The sequence below is a fragment of the Phallusia mammillata genome, chromosome 2 (genome assembly GCF_965637545.1).
Source record: "Phallusia mammillata chromosome 2, kaPhaMamm4.hap1.1, whole genome shotgun sequence".
Taxonomy (NCBI): domain Eukaryota; kingdom Metazoa; phylum Chordata; class Ascidiacea; order Phlebobranchia; family Ascidiidae; genus Phallusia; species Phallusia mammillata.
The window spans coordinates 21,518,149-21,537,506 of NC_137253.1; the positions used below are offsets into that span (position 1 = coordinate 21,518,149).

Below are 19,358 nucleotides of genomic sequence, written 5' to 3' on the forward strand. Positions count from 1 at the left end.
TATCATAATTTGTTAGCAATTAGCATGCTTTAGTTTTGCCAGAATTGCGAAAATAAATTAAGTTGTCTATGTCCCCAATGATATTTTAGTTTCATGCTTGCAAATGTTGAAGAAACTATGTGCTAGAGAAGCTATGTTTTGTTATATGGTTTAATGCAGGGGTTCCCAACCTTTTGACGATCCCGTACCACCTGGACGCTCTGCACTGCCACGCGTACCACCATAGAGCACTAATGTGCTCTACAGTGCTCTATGGTACCACTTCTTGCAGAACAACTAATTTGTTTGAATCATATTTCATTCAACGCTATCTTAAGCACCAAATCAGTAGATATATCTATCAAGAGCAATCATTTGACATAATTAACGCCCACTGTGCCGCAGCGTTGTTCGGCTTTTCATAGCAAGTAGCAACTATGCTTTTTGTTGAGAATTGACATGACCTGTATTTTGAAGATCGTAATGATACGAAACAACAGGAATAGTTACGTAACAACTAACAATGACAATAGGCCTGGGGACTGTTTTTTTGTAAACAAAACCAGACAAACAAAATATAAAGTTGCAAATTGAGGTTTTTGTGAACAAAACGGAAGCTACTCGCGTACCACCTGAAAACCCTTCGCGTACCACTAGTGGTACGCGTACCACCGGTTGGGAACCCCTGGTTTAATGGTTACATCTCTTCTTAATCAAAATGCAAGTGAAACAAAAGTCTTACTTGACATGACATAAAAGGCAAATATATATATTTAGATTGAAATACATAATCAGTCAGTTCATAAAGTTTGTTATAGTTTTGAAACACCACAACCTAACATTCTTTGTTCTTAGATTTTAAAGTTCATTATCACTATCAAATGTTATTGCATTGAATACCTGAAAAAATGGGCAATGCCCTTGCTGCCACCGCACCATCCCAGATTCAAACTGTGGAAAGCTACTTAGCTGATACACCTGAGTATGCCTTTGACAAAAGCTTGGGAAGTACTCGTTTCATGAAAGTTGCAAGAGCAAAATTTGCTGAGGGCTATACAGTCATAAAAGTTTTTGTTGTGCCTGATGCTACTGTGAATCTTGACTACTATAAAAGTGAAGTGGAATATGTGACTGGGCGATTAAGGCATGCTTCCAATTGCCTGCCATTTCAGCAAATGTATATAACTGATCGAGCAGGATTACTAGTAAGGCAGTATATTAAGCACAATCTGTATGATCGAATAAGTACCAGACCTTTTTACAGTAACATCGAGCGACGATGGGTGGCTTTCCAACTCCTGTGTGCTTTAAACCAAATGGCCAAATTCAAGATTTGGCATGGGGATATTAAGAGTGAAAATGTTTTAATAACCAGCTGGAATTGGCTCCTACTTTCTGATTTTGCAACTTACAAGCCAGCCTATTTACCAGATGACAATCCAGCGGACTTTAACTACTTCTTTGACACTTCAAGACGGCGTACATGTTACATTGCGCCTGAGAGGTTCACAGACAATGCTCAGATATTTGCTACTAATGAATTGCAAATGTCAGAACGGGATGGCAATGCAATTCATGCAATGGACATATTTTCTGCAGGTTGTGTTTTGGCAGAAATTTTTACAGATGGATCTTCACTTTTTGATTTGTCACAATTGCTTGCATTTCGGGAAAATAAATTTCACCCAGATGCTATTTTGGAAAAAATTGAAGATCTAAATATTCGATCCCTTGTTCAGCATATGATCCAGGTGGATCCTTCAAAGAGATACACTGCCGAGCAGTATCTCACAATTTGGAAAGGAAAAGCATTTCCAGATTTATTTTATTCCTACCTAAAATATTACCTGGGAAGGTTTTGTGAGCCACCACTGATGTCAGCAGACCAAATTGTTTCTGCACTTCATGCTGATTTAGACAAAATAATTCAGAACCTTGTTGTCAAGCAAGGTGAATCAGAAACTTTAGTGATTGTTGCTTCTTTGCTTTTATCATGTATACGGAAATTGAAGTATTGTAACTGCAAATTGAAGGCAATGCATCTACTAGTGGAATTTGCAAAACATCTCAAATCTGATGTTATTCTGGAGCGCTTTGTCCCGTACCTAATGGATATGTTAAGGGATGGTGTTCCAAGAGTTCGTGCACAGGCAATTCAATCTCTTGCCACATGCCTGACATTTGTTTCTGGAGTGCCACGTGGAGAGTCCAATATATTTAGTGAGTATATCCTTCCTGGAATTGGCCTTTGTGCTCAGGATTCTGCTGTACCAGTAAGGCAAAGCTTTGCAGAAAACATAGCAGTGTTCGCTGAGCGTGCTTTGAGGTTTTTGGACAGTCCACAGCAAACCCAAAATTCAACCTACATTTCACCAGTGGGAGGGGACCAACCCAACTATGACACACAACTGCAGGTCCTTAGACACACAACTCAAAACCGTGTTCAGGTGCTTTTAAGTGATATTGACAGCACTGTCCGTCAGTCTTTGTTGGAGTTTTCAGTGGCTCGTCTTTGCACCTTTTTCGGAAAGCAGAAGGCAAATGATGTGCTTCTCAGTCATATGATAACTTTCCTGAATGACAAGCAAGATTGGCAATTACGAGCTGCCTTTTTCCGTAGTCTGGTGTCTGTTGCATCTTACGTTGGTTGGCAAAGTTCCCATTTTTTAAAGCCACTTCTGCAACAAGGTCTTAATGATATGGAAGCATTTGTTGTTTCTCAGGCTTTGACAACACTAACCAGTTTAACTGAGTTGGGCTTAATACCAAAACAAATTATGTGTGATTTGGTAAAAGAAAATGCCTCATTTCTTGTTCATCCCTGCCAGTGGATTCGTCAAAACACAGTTGCATTTTTGTCTGCTTGTGCCCAAGTGCTTGATAACATAGATGTACAGTGTTATGTTGTACCCAAAATTACTCCATTGCTGAAATATCCTGTTCTGCAACCAAATGTAAATTCAATTTTACTCAGTGCTTTACAACCATCAGTCAAATATTCAGTGTTTGATTATGTGTACCACACTCCAAATATTAAGTCATTGTTTAGTTTGTTGCAAAAAAGACAAGCAAAAAGGGATTCTGACCAAAAACCAATTGAGGACACAGAGGATGAAACAGTGATGGACTCAAACACTGAGTCTGTTTTTAGAAAACTGTTGCTAAAAGAAATGTCGGAGCATGATGAAAATATGCTTTTGTGCTTGGAAAATTTGATAATAAAGCAACAAAAGCGATTAGGCAGCGGAAACAATGCCATAAGTGGTGAATGGCAAAATGAAGTTCGGTCAGATGGCAGCACAATTAACATCATGAACCTTGGGCCAAGCTTCGTTCGGCGACATGCTGATATGGTTAGAGAATCTGAGGCTGGTATCAGCATAAACCCAAACAAACAGCACACAAAAAAGGCCAGCCGCAAAAAGCCAGAACAGCCACATGATATGAATGAAGAGTGGAAAACTATGTTTGGGAAGGACACTTCGAGATTTCAAACTCAGTTACAAGCAAATGTGTCCAATAAGAAAGGAAGTTCATCAAATTTATCTGTTTCCATGTCACAACTCGAAACTGCTGCCACACAAGTGCCAGTTTCCACACAAGAGGTAAAGCAGAATGAAATCCAATACAAGTATGCATCTTGTAAACTGGACTTGAGGGCCTTGGTTCATCATAGGCGTGATCTTTACAAAAGTGATGTTGCTCAACGCCACTTGGAAGAAATGGCTGACAATTCAAGTGCCCTTCCTACTTCTGATTGGCAGCCCAAAGGGTTGCTTGTGGCACACATGTTTGAGCACAGAGGGCCAATACATAAAGTGGCAGTCAGTCCATCTCATGACTATTTTGTAACCGTGTCCTCAGACAGATATTTAAGATTGTGGGATACAGCAAAACTGGAGGGAAAGTCAATCGTAAACAGATCAAAGGCATCTTCCCCAAAATTTAGCAGTGCTCTACGATGTGTGACATTTTGCAATAATGATCAAATAATATGTTCCGCCGATGATGGTTTAATTCATTCTTTATCAGTTCAAACCATGATATCAAAATCCACAGGTGAAAAGGCAGATTCTGCTCCCATGATGGATGGGGGAGTACAATTTTCCTATCCAGTTAATCAACAGACATGTGGTAGAATAACTGACTTGAAATCAATAGTAAATTCACCAGTGGTCGTATTTTTGACTAGCTATGGAAATATTGTAGCACTGGATGTAAGAACAAAACATCCTATATGGGAGTTGCAACAGGATTTATGTCACGGGCTTCCAACTACTTTTTGTATCGATCCGAAGCAACACTGGTTGTGTGTTGGTACAGTAAGAGGAGTTCACACCTGTTGGGACCTAAGATTCCAACTTCCCATAACCAAATTTAGTCATCCCTCCCTTGCAGGTGTAAGAAGAATATGTGCCCACCCGGCAGAACCATCATGCATAATATCAGTTGTAACTGGCAACAATGAAGTGAGTGTCTGGGATATTGAAACAGGGACACGTCATCTTACTCTGTGGGCAAGCACAGCTCCACCTTTGTCCCTGACACAGAAGACAACTGACTCTGTAAATGGTTTGCAAATGTGTATGAGTGGAGATCGATGCCAGCTTTACACTGGAGGAACCGACTGCAAAATACGTTTGTGGGACTTAGCCCAAGCCCAGAACTCGAGGATTGTTTGTGGACCTGAGTATTCAAGCAGTCGAAGTCAATATAATGTTGCATATGACACTCGCCTTGTTGATGGAACAACTGTCATTCAGGAGCAGCTTTCTAAAACAAGGATTGAGGAGAACAGAAATGAGACTATTGCACCAGTTACCAGTCGCTCTACAGGTGAACAGAAACCAGTGAGATCTGGTGAATATGCTGTGCCTATTCATCACCATGATGTAATCACAGATCTTGCGATGTTTCATGTAAACCAAAAGTTCCTTATATCAACTTCCAGAGATGGAGTGGTAAAAATTTGGAAATAACTTTTTACTGTGCATGTGATTATTGATTGCATTTATTAGCTTTATTGGTAAATACCAAGAAAGTTATTAGTGGTGGCAAATGTTTAAAATTTTTGACCACCTGCTTATTTTTTTGATCTGCCAAAACATTTTGTTACAGAACCATTGCTGTCACTCAACTATTTTGTGATATTATGAATCCAATCGCTTCCCTGAATAGTTTCAAGTTTAATGGTATTGAGAAAGTCTTGCTGTATTTAATTGTGATTTCTGTTTTTTGTTACTTCGTGTGTCTATACATTGTAACAAAAAACTTTTTTTGATTAAAGTGTTGCAGCAGTGCAGTATAAAAGCAATGATTTATCAGCTGAAAAAAAACTGTGGACTAGTACTACAACCATTGGTTTGGTAATATTCTTCAAATAAAAACTCATTTTAAGCACACCAAAATAAAGTTTGTGCAATATATTTATTGTTATAATTGCTGTTTTTGTTGTATAAATAGTTACCATCTGCATGCTCTTTTATGGTTATGCTATTGCAATTTCGAAACAGATTCGAGAATTTTCTGCATCAAATTAGTACAAGTTCAATTCAAACAAACTGCATCGTCAACAGTTACACATCAAGTTGTGTCATAAAAAAGGTAGAAAAACATCAATAATAAATAGTAAGGTTCCATATTTCAAAAACCTTTTATTTGAGAACAAACACAGCAGGCTAGTTTTATCCAAACAACTGCAATTAGTACCAGGTGTTAATAGAAATTTTGCATATTTTTAGCTGTTTTATTGATCAAACCGTTAATGTTTTGTGTGGCATTAGTACAATAATGGTGGGTATTTAGTTTTCTGGTAATTAGTTCATCGTATGAACAGACAAGTAGAAACATCTGTTTAATTTGCCTTCAGGCATATCAGCTCAGTGTTAAGTAGTACAACAAGTGAGGCAGAAACAAGATTTATGGTACCATTACCACTGGTATTAAAACATATATCCATCTTTTGTATTCTGCAAAGTCACAAGTTTAATAGCTATTGTAAATTGTTGGCATCTTTAACAATAAAGGCATGTAATATATAAATAACGTAAAATACCTTAGAAAGTTTGTCTAAAGGTTTACACCCTGTTTCAGATGTACGTTTAGGTGAAAAACAAACAAAAATGGTGTTTATCTTGTCAATTTGGTCCATTTAAAACAATATAAATGACTTGGCACAGTGGCATTTAAAGGTAAGAAAAAGTTAGTAACTTTTTCACACATTTCAAAATAAATATTGCAGTGATACATGTGCTTTCATTGGTACTACATTTCTTCAGTTATGGCAGTAAACCTTATACTTGCAATGGCAAGTTTATTTTCATCTCGACCAAAACAGTTAAATCCTTCCATACCACGATCATTTCAAATGCTCTGCAAACATTGCACTCTTGCAAGAAAAAAACAACCTACAAACATGATTAAAACATCACTGTATATATCCCACATTTGTCTCTTCATGAAGAAACTTTCTTTAGATTATTAAAAAAATTGTCAAGCTCCAATGTGTCTTTATGTGTTGAGTTTTTTCCTGGTATGCACCAAGAGCCACTGGCATTTGCCTTCCAACTTTCTCCCACTTCCAGGGATAATGCAGAAATGCTATTCACCACTGATTTAACAGGAATTCTTACAGATTCAGTATTTTCTTGATGATGTTCATTGTCCTTCTGATCAGACAAGTGTTTGTGGCTTGCATTGACAGTTTCTTTATGATTTACTGGACTTTTACTTCTCTTTCGCCTTGGTTTTATTTTTACATTGTTTGTATTTAAGTGCGATGGTTTACATCTTTGTCGTTTAGCTGGTGAACTGGAAAGTGTAGCCTCATTTACAGGTACATGTAAAAAATTATCATCATCCTCTTCTAGTTCATTCCTTTTGCGCTTTGGTGACTCAGGTGTAAATGTTGAAACATTACTAATATTAATACCAGCATTGTCAATGTCACAAATGTCTGTAAATTCAGAAGAATCCGGTAAAAAATCATCCACAAAAGAAAATGCGTTTTCTTTATCAGTGCAGGCAAAATCTGAATCACCAAAGTCATCACAGTTCATTCCTGAAGTGATTTTAATACCATCATCTTCTTCATAATCACTATCACATGAAACTCTGGACAACATCGTAATTGTTTGTTTTTCAGTCTCCATTTCCGCTTCGATGCCACATGATGGAGTTGATAGTCTGCGCATAATCATTTCTGAAGAAATGCGTTTCAAAGTGGCACTTAAAATTGCTTCTTTGCAAAAGTCTGGAGACCTTCGTAGCTTGTTTGCTTCCTTCTTTTCAATAGTTTCATGCCACAGTTTATCCAAATTCGAATCTGACACCCATTTTCTTTGAAAAGCCATTGTGGCTATCATTATTGGAATGTCTAAAAATGTATAGTTTTGATGGTTATTGTCGAATACGCATGCTAGGTTATCAGTTATTATATTTAAGTTCAGAATCAATCAAAAAACTAACATTCCTGTACACCTGTCTGTGTATTATATCACAAGGATACATTAAATACTGGAAGTCTAAACTGAAACTGTCACCGTGAAAGGCCACATTTTCCACCCAGTAACAGCGAAAAAAAATCTGACAAAGGTCTTTGTTAAAAATAAGAGCGCTTCTAGTGGGCGTACTTTAAACCCAACGGCAAGTTCCCCGGAAACCGGGCAAAAATCGTCACGAAATTCACATCGTAAATATTATGTTTTTAACAGCAATGAAACAGTTTTCTCAAAAGTTTTTTTTTTATGTTTTAAACTTTATCCAAAGCAATTTACTAACCAAGATAACTGACCGTAACAAAAGTGTTTTATTTTCGTGTGTCACAACAAAAAATATTGCATAAAAACAGCGGATAGTGGTTAAAAATTATGTTTTACTTTCATATGTTGTTTTTCACTTATATAATTGCAAAAAAATAATTTGACGTCGAGCGTACGTTTGCACTTCTTCACACTTTGTGACGTCACAAAAGCGAGTGTTAAATGATTTGATCTGTTTTGACTTTTGAGTCATTGGATTGGATGTGATTGTGGCAGTGGCCAGTGGCTCAGATATTTGTGTAAAAAATGAAGTTGGTTCTGTATATTTCATACGTTTACAATTTTAAAGCAATGCAAAAAACTCTTGTTTCAGCCATGCAAGTTGGAAGGGTAACACTAAAAGCAGAAAAACAGAAAAGCGGGAAAAGCAGGAAATCAACACTAAAAGCAGAAAAGAAAGGAAAAGCAGAAAAAAGGGAAATTTGTGTTTTCTAAAAGAGGGAAAAATAATTCCAGAAAAACAGGAATAGAGTGAAATTTCTTGTTTTATTATGAAAAGCATAAAAACGGGAAATGTTTCTTTATTTGTTTTTTGCCGTTCTAGCTCGTAAAAACCATTCGAAAGTGTTCTAATAGCATTCTACATTGATTATAGAAAAGACGGGAAATAAACAAATAAAAAAACACTTCTTGTTTTTCAGTATTCGACACAATCGATGTAGAACGCTAATAGATCACATTGAAATGATTTTTACGAGTTAGAAAGGGGCTCCTCCAAAATACGCAATCCACGCAATCTATAAAATGTTGACGGTTAGGGCTTTTAGGGTCTGGGTAAAGGTTTATAATAAAAATATGGTTTAAAAAACAAATAAAGAAACATTTCCCGTTTTTCTGCTTTTCGTATTTCAAAATCTTATGAAACAAGAAATTTCACTCTTTTCCTGTTTTTCTGGAATTATTTTTTCCCTCTTAGAAAACACAAATTTCCCTTTTTTCTGCTTTTCCTTTCTTTTCTGCTTTTAGTGTTGATTTCCTGCTTTTTTCCGCTTTTCCGTTTTTCTGCTTTTAGTGTGACCCAAGTTGGAAATCATGGAATATTTAATGTGTTTAATGATTTTCTAGTGGTGTTTTTATTTTCACTAGCAGTTCAGTTTTTTATGTGCCTACTGCCTACACACCAACACGTTTTTCAAGTTACCTAAATAATGCAAATATCGTATGATAATTCTGTAATATTACTGATTTTATGCTCAGGTGGTTAATAGAAGAATAGTTCAAAAATTTCCGACATTGTAAAGGAAAAATACGATTTGTTGAACTACTAGTTTACTAATAAGAATATCATGGAGGTTGATCAGCCTTCAACATCTTCAAGTTCTGGAACAAAGAAAAGATTTGAGGTAAATGTTCACACAGCTTTAAGACTTTCATTTGCTTAATTAAGAATTTGAATATAAAGTGGTTGTATTATTAAAAGGTAAAGAAGTGGAATGCTGTTGCGCTTTGGGCATGGGATATTGTAGTCGACAATTGTGCTATTTGCCGAAATCATATTATGGATCTTTGTATTGAATGTCAAGCAAACCAAACCTCGACAACTTCAGAAGAATGTACAGTTGCATGGGGTGTATGTAATCATGCCTTTCATTTTCACTGCATTTCACGATGGCTAAAGACTAGACAAGTGAGTAAAGTGTTATTATTTAAAAATTATTTGATTTTCTTCATCTAAAGACTTTAGTAAGTGAGTTTTTTCCCCACTTATTTTTGGTTGATTGATGTTTGGTTTACAAATGGACTGAATGACTTCTATGGTACCTTTAATAAAACTGGAGAAAAGAGATTAGCAAAACTGTAAACAAGTTTTCTCCACCATTTTTTCCTTTTAGATCTGTTTTTATTTGGGGTATATATATATAAATGTAAAATACCTTTGAAATCTCATTAATATACAGGAGAATTTTTTTTGCTTTTGGTTTGTTTGGCAATACATTTTTATAGTGATGATATAACGTTTTTTTTAATATCTGTGTTTTCAGTTGAGAAATGGATTATTTTATTTGCAGAATGGAACTTGTTATAACATAATATATACGTGGTGTTGTATGTGAAATATAAACAGTTCAGTTTCACAGAAAATCCAGTTTCAGCAGTTCTCTAATGGCTGTTTGAACTTGAGTGGATTAGGCATAAAAAATGTGTGAATTATGGAAGGCATATTTGTGGATTGATCTCAAACAACAACAACAAAAAAAAATTTGCTCCTTTGCCAAACTCAATGAAACATCAGATCTTAGACATAAAATGAAAATCAAGTTTTTACAGTTCTTTCTCATAAAAAATTAATAGTTTAAAACATTCTCATCATAATATATTTAGGTTTGTCCATTGGACAATCGTGAGTGGGAATTCCAAAAGTATGGCCGATAGAAGAATTAACAGGCTTGGAATGGAAGTAACAATACTGGCTGTTTTTTGGACTCATTATATGCTTGCTTAAACTTGTTTAAACTCGTCAAAGCTTGTTTGTGCCAGTGGTGAATGTTTTGTCATCATATGGATATGTGCAAAGATGGGCATCTGGCAGTTGGCTGTTTTGACTACATTTTATTGTTAGACACTCCAAAAGTAACTTTTTGTAACTGCATTGTTTTTGCAGTATTTTTGGATGTTCTTGGTAAAATTAACATGAGCTTTGTGTAAAAGTTTGACTTAAGTTTCTTTTTGTTACAAAGCCACATATCAGTCGTATTGCATATAAATCCTGAGTTTTCCTTATTAAATGATAAAACACAATGTTCAATTCAACCTGAGTGTGTTATTTTGTGAAAAACATATATTATGGTTTTACTTGGATTGCAACTCCATCAACATCACAACAAGGGTGTAAAAAAGTTAGCTGGTTTGTATTTGTAGTGCACAAAACAATGAGATGACAGTATCAAAGTGTTCAAGTTTGTCCTTATAGAAGTTCTTTTCCTACTCTTTGCATGTGTAACATAAATGCAAATTGTTTTGCACAGATTGTGGCCTGCATACTTCAATTTGAACTGAATAAAACTTTCATATCAGCTGAATTTCCATCTACTTTAATATATTATGTGGTCCAGGGTTTAAGCCCATAATGGAGTTTTAAGTTCACTTTTGCATTTCTACCCCCTTCATGACGAGCAAGGATTTGGTTTGTTTTTGGAGTTTCTTACAGTTACAGTGTATATATGTTTTTTTAATAATTATGGGTCCCCTTCCCTGAAGGGGACACATATTGATTTTACTCAAATTGTTTTTTTTTATTTCTTTTATTTTTTGTTATTTCATTTTTCTTCTCCCCAAAGTTTGTCCGACTCGTTTTTCCATCAAATGTGTGATGGATTTGGCTGAAATTTACACAGATCGTAGATATAGTTATGTAGATGTGCATCCCACTTTGTTTTTGTTGATAACCCCAGTATTTACCCCGCTAGCCCCCTAAAATGGGTTATTTTCTTCCCAAAGTTTGTCCGACTCGTTTTTCCATCAAATGTCAAATGGATTTGGATGAAATTTACACAGATGGTAGATATAGTTATGTAGATGTGCATCCCACTTTGTTTTTGTTGATAACCCCAGTATTTACCCCGCTAGCCCCCTAAAATGGGTTATTTTCTTCCCAAAGTTTGTCCGACTCGTTATTCCATCAAATGTTTGATGGATGTGGCTGAAACTCATACAGATGGTAGATAAAGTTATGTAGATGTGCATCCCACTTTGTTTGTCCAAATAACCCTAGTATTTACCCTGCTAGCCCCCTAAAATGGGTGAGTTTGTAAACAGTGTCAGAATTGGCTGAATTTTGGATGGCTTATAGAGTATGTCATTTATAGATGTCGATTGGTGTGTTCAACCCTGTAGCCCCAACATTTACCCCACAAGCCCCCAAAGTGTAAAACGTATTTGTATGTTACTGGGCACCACAAGCGAAAGATTTCTGTTGCTCAATAGTGTTACAAGGGCAAGCAGTTGTATGTTACTCGTTTGTGACTTTGTGAAATGCTTGGTGAACATTTTTTGCCATGGTAGTTAGGGGGTTGTTAACAGCCCTATAACATAAGAAACATTAACGGTTGTTGCTCAAAACACCTCTAGTGGTCGAAATTTTAAACATTGGTGGATTGGGCTGAAATTTTGCAGTACTATTGATTGAGGTTTCATACTTTTTTAGTTTGTGTGTCGGACCCCATTAGTTACCCTACTAGCCCCCTAAAATGGGTCAGTTTTTTAAACAGTGTCGGGATTGGATAAAATTTGAGTAGAATGTGGACTATGCTATTTGTAGGTTTCAATTGATGTGTTTTACCTTGTAGCCCCAACATTTACTTAACTAGCCCCCTAAAATAAATAAACTTTTAAAAAACGTCCTAATTATATGAAATTTGCAAAGTTTATTAAACATACTAAGTCCTCAAATGTTATGTTTTGCCCTGTAGCACCACAACTTAACCAACTAATCTCTAAAATGTGTAACCCTTTTCACAATGTTCGAATTGAATGAAAATTGGACAGCTTGTAGAATTTGCTATTCATTTTTTGTTTTACCCCATTATGCCACTACTTACTCCTTTGTTTCTTTGAAAAAGAACGTTAAATAGGACATACTTCAAACAATACCTGGGGTGAATCTAAATTGATATAGTTTGTACTCTACATAGTATTAATATTTAAGCCCAGTCCCGATCACTGCGTTTTACCTTACAACACTAAACTTTCACATGGTTAACTCTTGAAATGCATAATCTACAACTTTGCATGTGTGGGGACCCATGAGTTTCTGCTTGCAGAAACAACCAAGGTTATAAAAGACAGTGAATTGTATGGGACCCAATATAAAATAAGCATAGGAAGTATATCAATGTTTTAAAATAGGTTATAGTGTATATGCAAGGGCAATATATGCTAAAGCCACCCTTCTTGTTATGGGTCTGCTTCCCTTAAAATTGTCTTTGTCCGTATTTTTTTAGTCTAACGTTGGTTTGTTATACGCGTTTGGTCAAGAAAGAGTGCTTCAAATTTTGACAGATATTAGTTATTAATCCAAATTGGATCCTCCTGAAGTTTGACCTTGAATGACCCAGCGGTTCATCCAGGCCCCCAAAACGCGTATAACAAACCAACGTTAGACTAAAAAAATATGACCCAGCGGTTCATCCAGGCCCCCAAAACGTACAATTTTTAAAATGGCTGTACTGACTGAAGTAAATTATCTAGGGGTTTTATGCTTTGTTGGTTTATTGGATTAACCTATTTTACACACCTTAACCCGCGAAATAATCGGTTTTAGTTCTAGGCCATAAATGCAAACCCTGATGTGCTGAAATTTTAAACAATTGTTTGCAGTAGGTATTTAAAATTTTGCCTTAATCGGCCAAATAGTTACTTTTCGCGACACATAATATGTGTACACTGTCCGTAGAAGTCCCAAGGGAGTAATTCACTGGTTAACTATTGAGGCGGTTTTATGCAGAGCGGGAGGGCTCAGCTTGACCTGCAGACAGACGTTTTCGAGACAGTCAGCTGTTTAGCGCAGCAATGGTATATCGTTTAATAAAGTTATCACGCGCATTTTCAGTTTTGGCGAAGGTTTCACACCAAGACGTAATTTAAACCCGATAAACGTGCTTCGGTTTCGTATATGTCAGGCAAAACGTTGTTGCTCAACATAAAGATGAAGAAATAAACTTGACTTTTTCAAAGGCCGCGATAAATGGTCTTTCAATTCTCATTGTGAGCTTGGCCGCCGCAAGACCACGAACCACTAAAGGTCAACTTGTAGGCAGACATGAGGCAATTCGTATTCGTCATTCATATTCGAATGCATTCGAATACAGTTTTTACCACCTTCGTGCTGTATTTGATGTTGACTTTCGTTCGATAGTGCATGAATACAATTCGAATAGTAGATGTTAACTTTTGAATCATCACTTCATGAATACAAAAGCTTGAATAAATTCATTCGAATACAATCCGAATTGCTGCGGGTCTTTGCCAACCTATGAATTCGCAAATTCGAATACACGATAATATTTTACGAATACAAATCGATTTGTTGTCAGCCTTTGGCAACGTAACAATTCGTAAAATCGAATACATGACTATATTTATACGAATACAATTCGAATTGTTGTCGGCCTTTGGCAACGAAACAATTCGTAAAATCGAATACATGACTATATTTATACGAATACAATTCGAATTGTTGTCAGCCTTTGGCAACGTAAGATTATAGTAAAATCGAATACATGACTACGTTTTTACGAATACAGTTCGAATTGCCGATTACCTCCAGACCGGGAGTAGTCGAGAATATGTTGCCACATACTTTTGCCAAATAGATTCCAATACAATTCGATTTGGCAGTGAATGTGACCTGATTTGACAAATTTTTGTTTATGTTACGAAACAATGACCCATAGAACTTTGATTGTGATGTTACATAAATCCAATTGTGTTACAAAGCTTGCAACATTAGGTTGTTTTCACATGTCAGGTGAAGCGTGTTTTGGAAGCAAACATCTCATGTCAATTTGGGAAAATTTATATAACAGAGATTTAAATCATTCAAGCTAATGTGGCAAAACAAAGCTCGTTGGTTTACATTTTTACTGCTAAACTTGTAATGCATAAACCCAAATGTTACTTTTTGTTCGAATACCTTCTAACCGCAACTACAAATAGGCTACCCGAGTCGGTGCATTCGAATTGTTTGATTCTTACAACAACTAAACAATTCGTGAATACAAATAGCTGAAACTGTTAATTCGAATACAATTCGAATTGATACATTTTAAAATGTATTCATGAATACGAATACACGCTTGGAGTTTCGAATTACACGTTGTTGTTTTTGGACAACTATTCATGAATACAAATGCTTAACGCGTGTTATTCGAATACTATTCGAATTGCTTGCCACTTAAGCATTGCGAAACAATTCGTGAATACGAATACTTGACTCGCATCATTCGAATACGAATCGAATTGCTGGACTTTAAAATGTGCGTAAGTATTCATGAATACGAATACATGCTTGGGTTTATTCGAATTATACATGTCGTTGTATTTGTGTTAACAATTCATGAATACAAACACTTGACTTGTTTTTTTCGAATTGCTCTCACTCAAAAATTACTAAAGTATTCATGCATTGTTTGAAAACTTATTTTTGTTTTAAAATTACTTGATGTAATGATGAAATAGCTTTTTATCATATATATACCATCTAAAAGTCCAGATTAATATCTAACTTGATGCACAGACTAAGCTGATCAGCAGCCTGACAACCAGTCCAAACTGTTTATGACGTTATTGCACACAATAGGCGTACAAACCACCAAACCTGTTTAGAGCAGTTTGAAAATTAAAATATTTTGCAAAACAGTTTTACTTTTGTCACGGCCGCCAGTGCATATATATGCATGTTCACGGCCGCACACACTGGTCTCTGCGGCCGCATGTAGTATATTTCAAGAACTCTTATTTACGATTCAAATATATTGTATAAAAGTAGGTGACAGTTTTTAAAACTTTAAACTTTTTGGTATTTGTCTCAAGTTTGTTTACAATCACAAAACATTTGCAACACTATACCCCAGCCGTCGATTCTGCATCGGTACTCGGTAAACTATCACGGCAGCTTCGGAAAATTTAGAGCTGTTTTGTTTCATTTTGGGACAGAAATGAACAAAATAGTGATGCACCGAAGTTTCGGTTGGCCGAAAAATTTCGGCGAATACGCTGTTTTCTAATGTTTCAGTTTCGGCCCGAACTTTTTTGAAAATTTGGCCGAAATCGGACTTTTTGATTGCATGGAAAATACAGCAATGTTGATATATATTTCGAATTGTGGTTGCGTATAATCATCGTACAATATAAAAATATTTATTCACAACCGCTTTGCGGGTAGGCGTAGCGAACTGATGCTTTGAAAAACAAAAAAACATTGTTTATAGCACTGCCTGCGCGTTTCGCTTCTTGCCTAAAAACAGTTGTGTTTATTTATGGAAGGTCTGCATCCTGCCGAGTTATATTTTAGGATATGGGCGTTTAGTGGGGGTTTTCCGCTTTGGAAATAAGTCAATACTTATAACCCAAGTCTGGTGTACTATTGTCATCAGTTGGGTTGGGAGTCTAATTTTGGGGGTTTGCGCCTTTTTATTAAGAATGAAGTTGCTTGTGCAGGTTTTACTGATTGCGATTTTGTTGGCTGTTCTTCTAAATCCATCTTCTTCATGGTAAGTCGGATTGGTGACTTAGTAGACGTAGCCGATAATAAGTGATTTACTGTATGACACGCTAAACTCATTTACAGTTTTGTAACTTTTTTACATACCAGTTGAACAAGATTCGATTGTTTAAACCTTGGAGAAAGTTTTAATTTTGTGCACTATAGGAGAAGAAGAAGACGTCGACGAAGAAGAAGACGAGCACCTGCACCTGGTATGTACTTGTTTTTTTAGTCAAGTTAAGTCAAGCAATTAACGTACACACACAAATATTGATTTAACACATCGTTATGTTTTTCGTTTGTTTTTTACCATTATCTTTTCATTAGTTCACTGTCAAACTAGCGGCTGGACCCCATGGGGAGCATGCTCAAATACTTGCGGCAAAAGTGGAGTCCAAATGCGGACAAGGAAGAATACTGTTTATGCCCGTTACGGCGGAAAAGCCTGTCCGAAAACCACGGTAAAGCAAATTTATTCTTATTTCTGTCGTAAATACAAAAATTGTTATTTGCAGGAAAGCAAAACATGCATCGGTAAAGCAGAGGTTTGCAAATGGAAATATGAAAAATGCAGTGTGAAATGTGGAGTGGGTGTGAAAGTTTACAAACTTACCAGCACTAATCACTGTGGTCTGTGTAAATCACCTGTACACAAATGCATTGGAACCGAGTGTGTGAAAGGTACATTTATTCAGAGGTAGTAATATTACAGACAAGAAAAACTGTATGTGTGCGTTTTATAGTGCCCTGTTTGGTGTCCGTTTGGGGAACATGGAGTTCATGTCAAACTCTGAATGAAAAGAAAGTCGAAACTCGCAAAAGAACGATACTCGTGCAACCAAAGCACGGCGGAACAGCCTGTCCAAAACTGGAGGTATAAATCTTTTTTTTGGCCTGGATATGTTTAATACTTTTTATGCCGACTTTCGCAGGAATCGCGAAGTTGTACCAAAACGCCGTGCTGTCAGAAGCAAAACTGCTTCTGGAAATATGGAACGTGTGCAGGAATCGCCGGTAGTTACGGCTGGAGGAAACCTTATGTAACGCGCTCGGCGTCCTGCGGCGGTTCATGTATTCTTCCGAAGGCAATTAGATGTTTCGTGCCTTGCAAGACTTCCGGTGACCAGTAAGTGAGAAGTTTTATTTTTGAGGTATTCATCATTTAGGGCAGAGTTGTAAGTCGGACGGGGCTTTTCGGGTCGGGTTCGGACTGAGGTTTCCTCGAAAAAAAAACAGGCTTGATTCGGGCCGGATTGTACACTCTGTGTCAGTATTTGTTTGAATAAATTTATCAAACTAAGTAGCCAGTTGCTGGACGTGACCTAATGTCAAACTGCGCGAAAAAGGCCTTGTTCAAGACCAATTGTGTTTGTTGTTTTGGTCTTCCCTGAGGCTTTAATATATAAGCCTTTCAGTCAAAGTTTCGGGCCTAAACGGGCTTCTCAAAACGATTCGGGTTCGGGCCGGGTTTTGGGCTTGTACTTTGGGGTTCGGGCCGGGCTCCAACTTTAGGCCCGTTTACAACTCTGCTTTAGGGTTTCAACCCATTTAGTGTTGACGGCTTTGTTTTCGGATATAATAAAAAAATAATATATTAAAGTAAGGACGAAAGTGAAGTTGAGGATCTTGAAAACAATAATGAAAATGAGGCACGTGATGAAATCCTAAGAATACTTCACGAAAACGATCAAATGGACGAAACTCCTGATAAGATATCTGCAACTGAGCATGATGGCGAATCCGAGAGCGAGGGCATGCTACAAAAAGCAAGGTAGAGTGGAACACTATACACCGTGTTGTAGTCAGCGGTTGTAAGGTTCGCATATTTCCGCTAGGTGTCGACAGAGACACACCTCATTGTAAATGTCACTACTTCCGTGCTTCTGTTCATGGCTCCGTCTTTGTTTAGTTAAATTTTACGGTTTGTATTTGGTTCGCGTTGAAAGGGAGTTTGGGTACAGTCGCATGCAAGATTATTTCTTTGTACCGGTTAGATCAAAACTGAATAATTTATGTCAGTTACCACTAAAACTTTTTGTACGCAGTACGGATTTGATAAGTAACGTTGACGAACAAAAGGAAGATGATAACCAGGACGACAACGAACCTGACACAACAGACCAGCAGGAAGAGCAAGTGGAGAGCGATGAAGTTTCGGATGAGGATAACCTGAACTCGAATGAAACAGAATATTAAAGTGCTTTGAGTCTGTTAGACGATAAGACGATAGCAGTTAACAACAAATGACAATCAGACACTGTAATAAGCAGATGACCTTTGTGTTTTGTAATTTTTCGTACGTTTTTAACTCATGACAATAAACAAGCGAAAATTGAGCACCACCTCCACACAAATCACCATGCTAAATTACATGTCTCACCCAGCAAAATACTTTTTGAGTTGTCTGTTAAGGAGACCTTAAAGTTTCAGTTTTTATTAAGCACATTACCAAAATACGTTTACTTTTTATTGGTACATAAACAAACCAAAAGGAAACGGTTTATAATTTGTATCTGTCCTGGTATTTCACATAGTTCTAATGCAAACTTTTTAATGTAATTTTCTGCAAAATATCAAATATAGTGATGTGTAGGCCACTATAATTTTGCGGCTTCGTCGTACTTTTACAAGCTGAAAACAACAATAGAAAGGAATTAAAATTTGAAGTTATGGAAAAAGTTTTAAAAAAATATATGAAAAGCTATGACCCACTACTAAACATTATAAGTGTTAATAAAAGTTGGTGTCAACATACGTCATGAAATGTTAACTTTACAAACCAAGATCCTACAGTATCTTCTTTTCTTTGCGGAGAAAATCATACAATTTCAATTCGAACCAAGACACGCAAGACAAAACGGCTATGATATCGCAATGAACTAACGTTTTTTAAGTAGAGATGTACCGAATATTAGGTTTGCCGAATTTATTCGGCCGAATCGGCCATTTTTGGAAAGATTCGGTTTCGGCCGAATAATCTGTTGCGATTTTGCCGAAACCAAATCTTTTACGAACACACATTTAAAGCGTTAAACGTGTTATTTCGGCTGGGTACGGTACCACGCGATCTTTCAAACTACACAATAACGAAAATCGCGTAATTTTTTTAACACATTATCGTTTTTCCCACTGCAGACAAAAAATCTGTAATTGATTAGCAAGTTGATAATAATGCTTGAGGCAATTCCAAACCCAAAATGAACAAAAATTAGGACGAAACACAACTATTCTGCACTGATAGTCATTTTTTTAGATAAACATTTTTTATGTAAAACGTGTAGCGAGCGACTTCGCCTGACGTCATAAATGATTCGGTTGATTCGGCCGAACTTATTCGGCAAAACCGACGAATATTC

The 19,358-nt window shown here is 36.6% G+C and overlaps 3 protein-coding genes across 3 annotated transcripts; all 3 read left to right on the top strand.

The window, feature by feature from the left end:
* The first annotated feature begins 814 nt into the window (after positions 1–814).
* Positions 815–5,235, top strand: LOC145212459 (phosphoinositide 3-kinase regulatory subunit 4-like). The gene has a single exon (XM_080080580.1). It carries the CDS (start codon positions 888–890, stop codon positions 4,956–4,958), a length of 4,071 nt encoding a protein of 1,356 aa, XP_079936706.1. The 5' UTR covers positions 815–887; the 3' UTR covers positions 4,959–5,235.
* Positions 5,236–8,970: 3,735 nt separating this feature from the next.
* Positions 8,971–10,550, top strand: LOC145212461 (E3 ubiquitin-protein ligase RBX1). Its single transcript, XM_080080582.1, has 3 exons — positions 8,971–9,142; positions 9,220–9,426; positions 10,122–10,550. The coding sequence occupies exons 1-3, from the start codon at positions 9,086–9,088 to the stop codon at positions 10,170–10,172; spliced, it is 315 nt and encodes a 104-aa protein (XP_079936708.1). The 5' UTR covers positions 8,971–9,085; the 3' UTR covers positions 10,173–10,550.
* Positions 10,551–10,618: 68 nt separating this feature from the next.
* LOC145212460 (hemicentin-1-like) lies at positions 10,619–18,338 on the top strand. The gene is made up of 8 exons (XM_080080581.1): positions 10,619–16,009; positions 16,168–16,214; positions 16,330–16,463; positions 16,518–16,683; positions 16,746–16,876; positions 16,935–17,128; positions 17,603–17,773; positions 18,048–18,338. The coding sequence occupies exons 1-8, from the start codon at positions 15,939–15,941 to the stop codon at positions 18,196–18,198; spliced, it is 1,065 nt and encodes a 354-aa protein (XP_079936707.1). The 5' UTR covers positions 10,619–15,938; the 3' UTR covers positions 18,199–18,338.
* Positions 18,339–19,358: the final 1,020 nt, after the last annotated feature.

Coding starts and splice junctions, on each gene's coding strand:
- LOC145212460 (XM_080080581.1), top strand. CDS start 15,939: ATGAAGTTGCTTGTGCAGGTTTTACTGATTGCGATTTTGTTGGCTGTT. Junction 16,464..16,517: donor AAGCCTGTCCGAAAACCACG/GTAAAGCAAATT, acceptor TGTTATTTGCAG/GAAAGCAAAACATGCATCGG. Junction 17,774..18,047: donor GGCATGCTACAAAAAGCAAG/GTAGAGTGGAAC, acceptor TTTTGTACGCAG/TACGGATTTGATAAGTAACG.
- LOC145212461 (XM_080080582.1), top strand. CDS start 9,086: ATGGAGGTTGATCAGCCTTCAACATCTTCAAGTTCTGGAACAAAGAAA. Junction 9,143..9,219: donor GAACAAAGAAAAGATTTGAG/GTAAATGTTCAC, acceptor TATTATTAAAAG/GTAAAGAAGTGGAATGCTGT. Junction 9,427..10,121: donor GATGGCTAAAGACTAGACAA/GTGAGTAAAGTG, acceptor TAATATATTTAG/GTTTGTCCATTGGACAATCG.
- LOC145212459 (XM_080080580.1), top strand. CDS start 888: ATGGGCAATGCCCTTGCTGCCACCGCACCATCCCAGATTCAAACTGTG.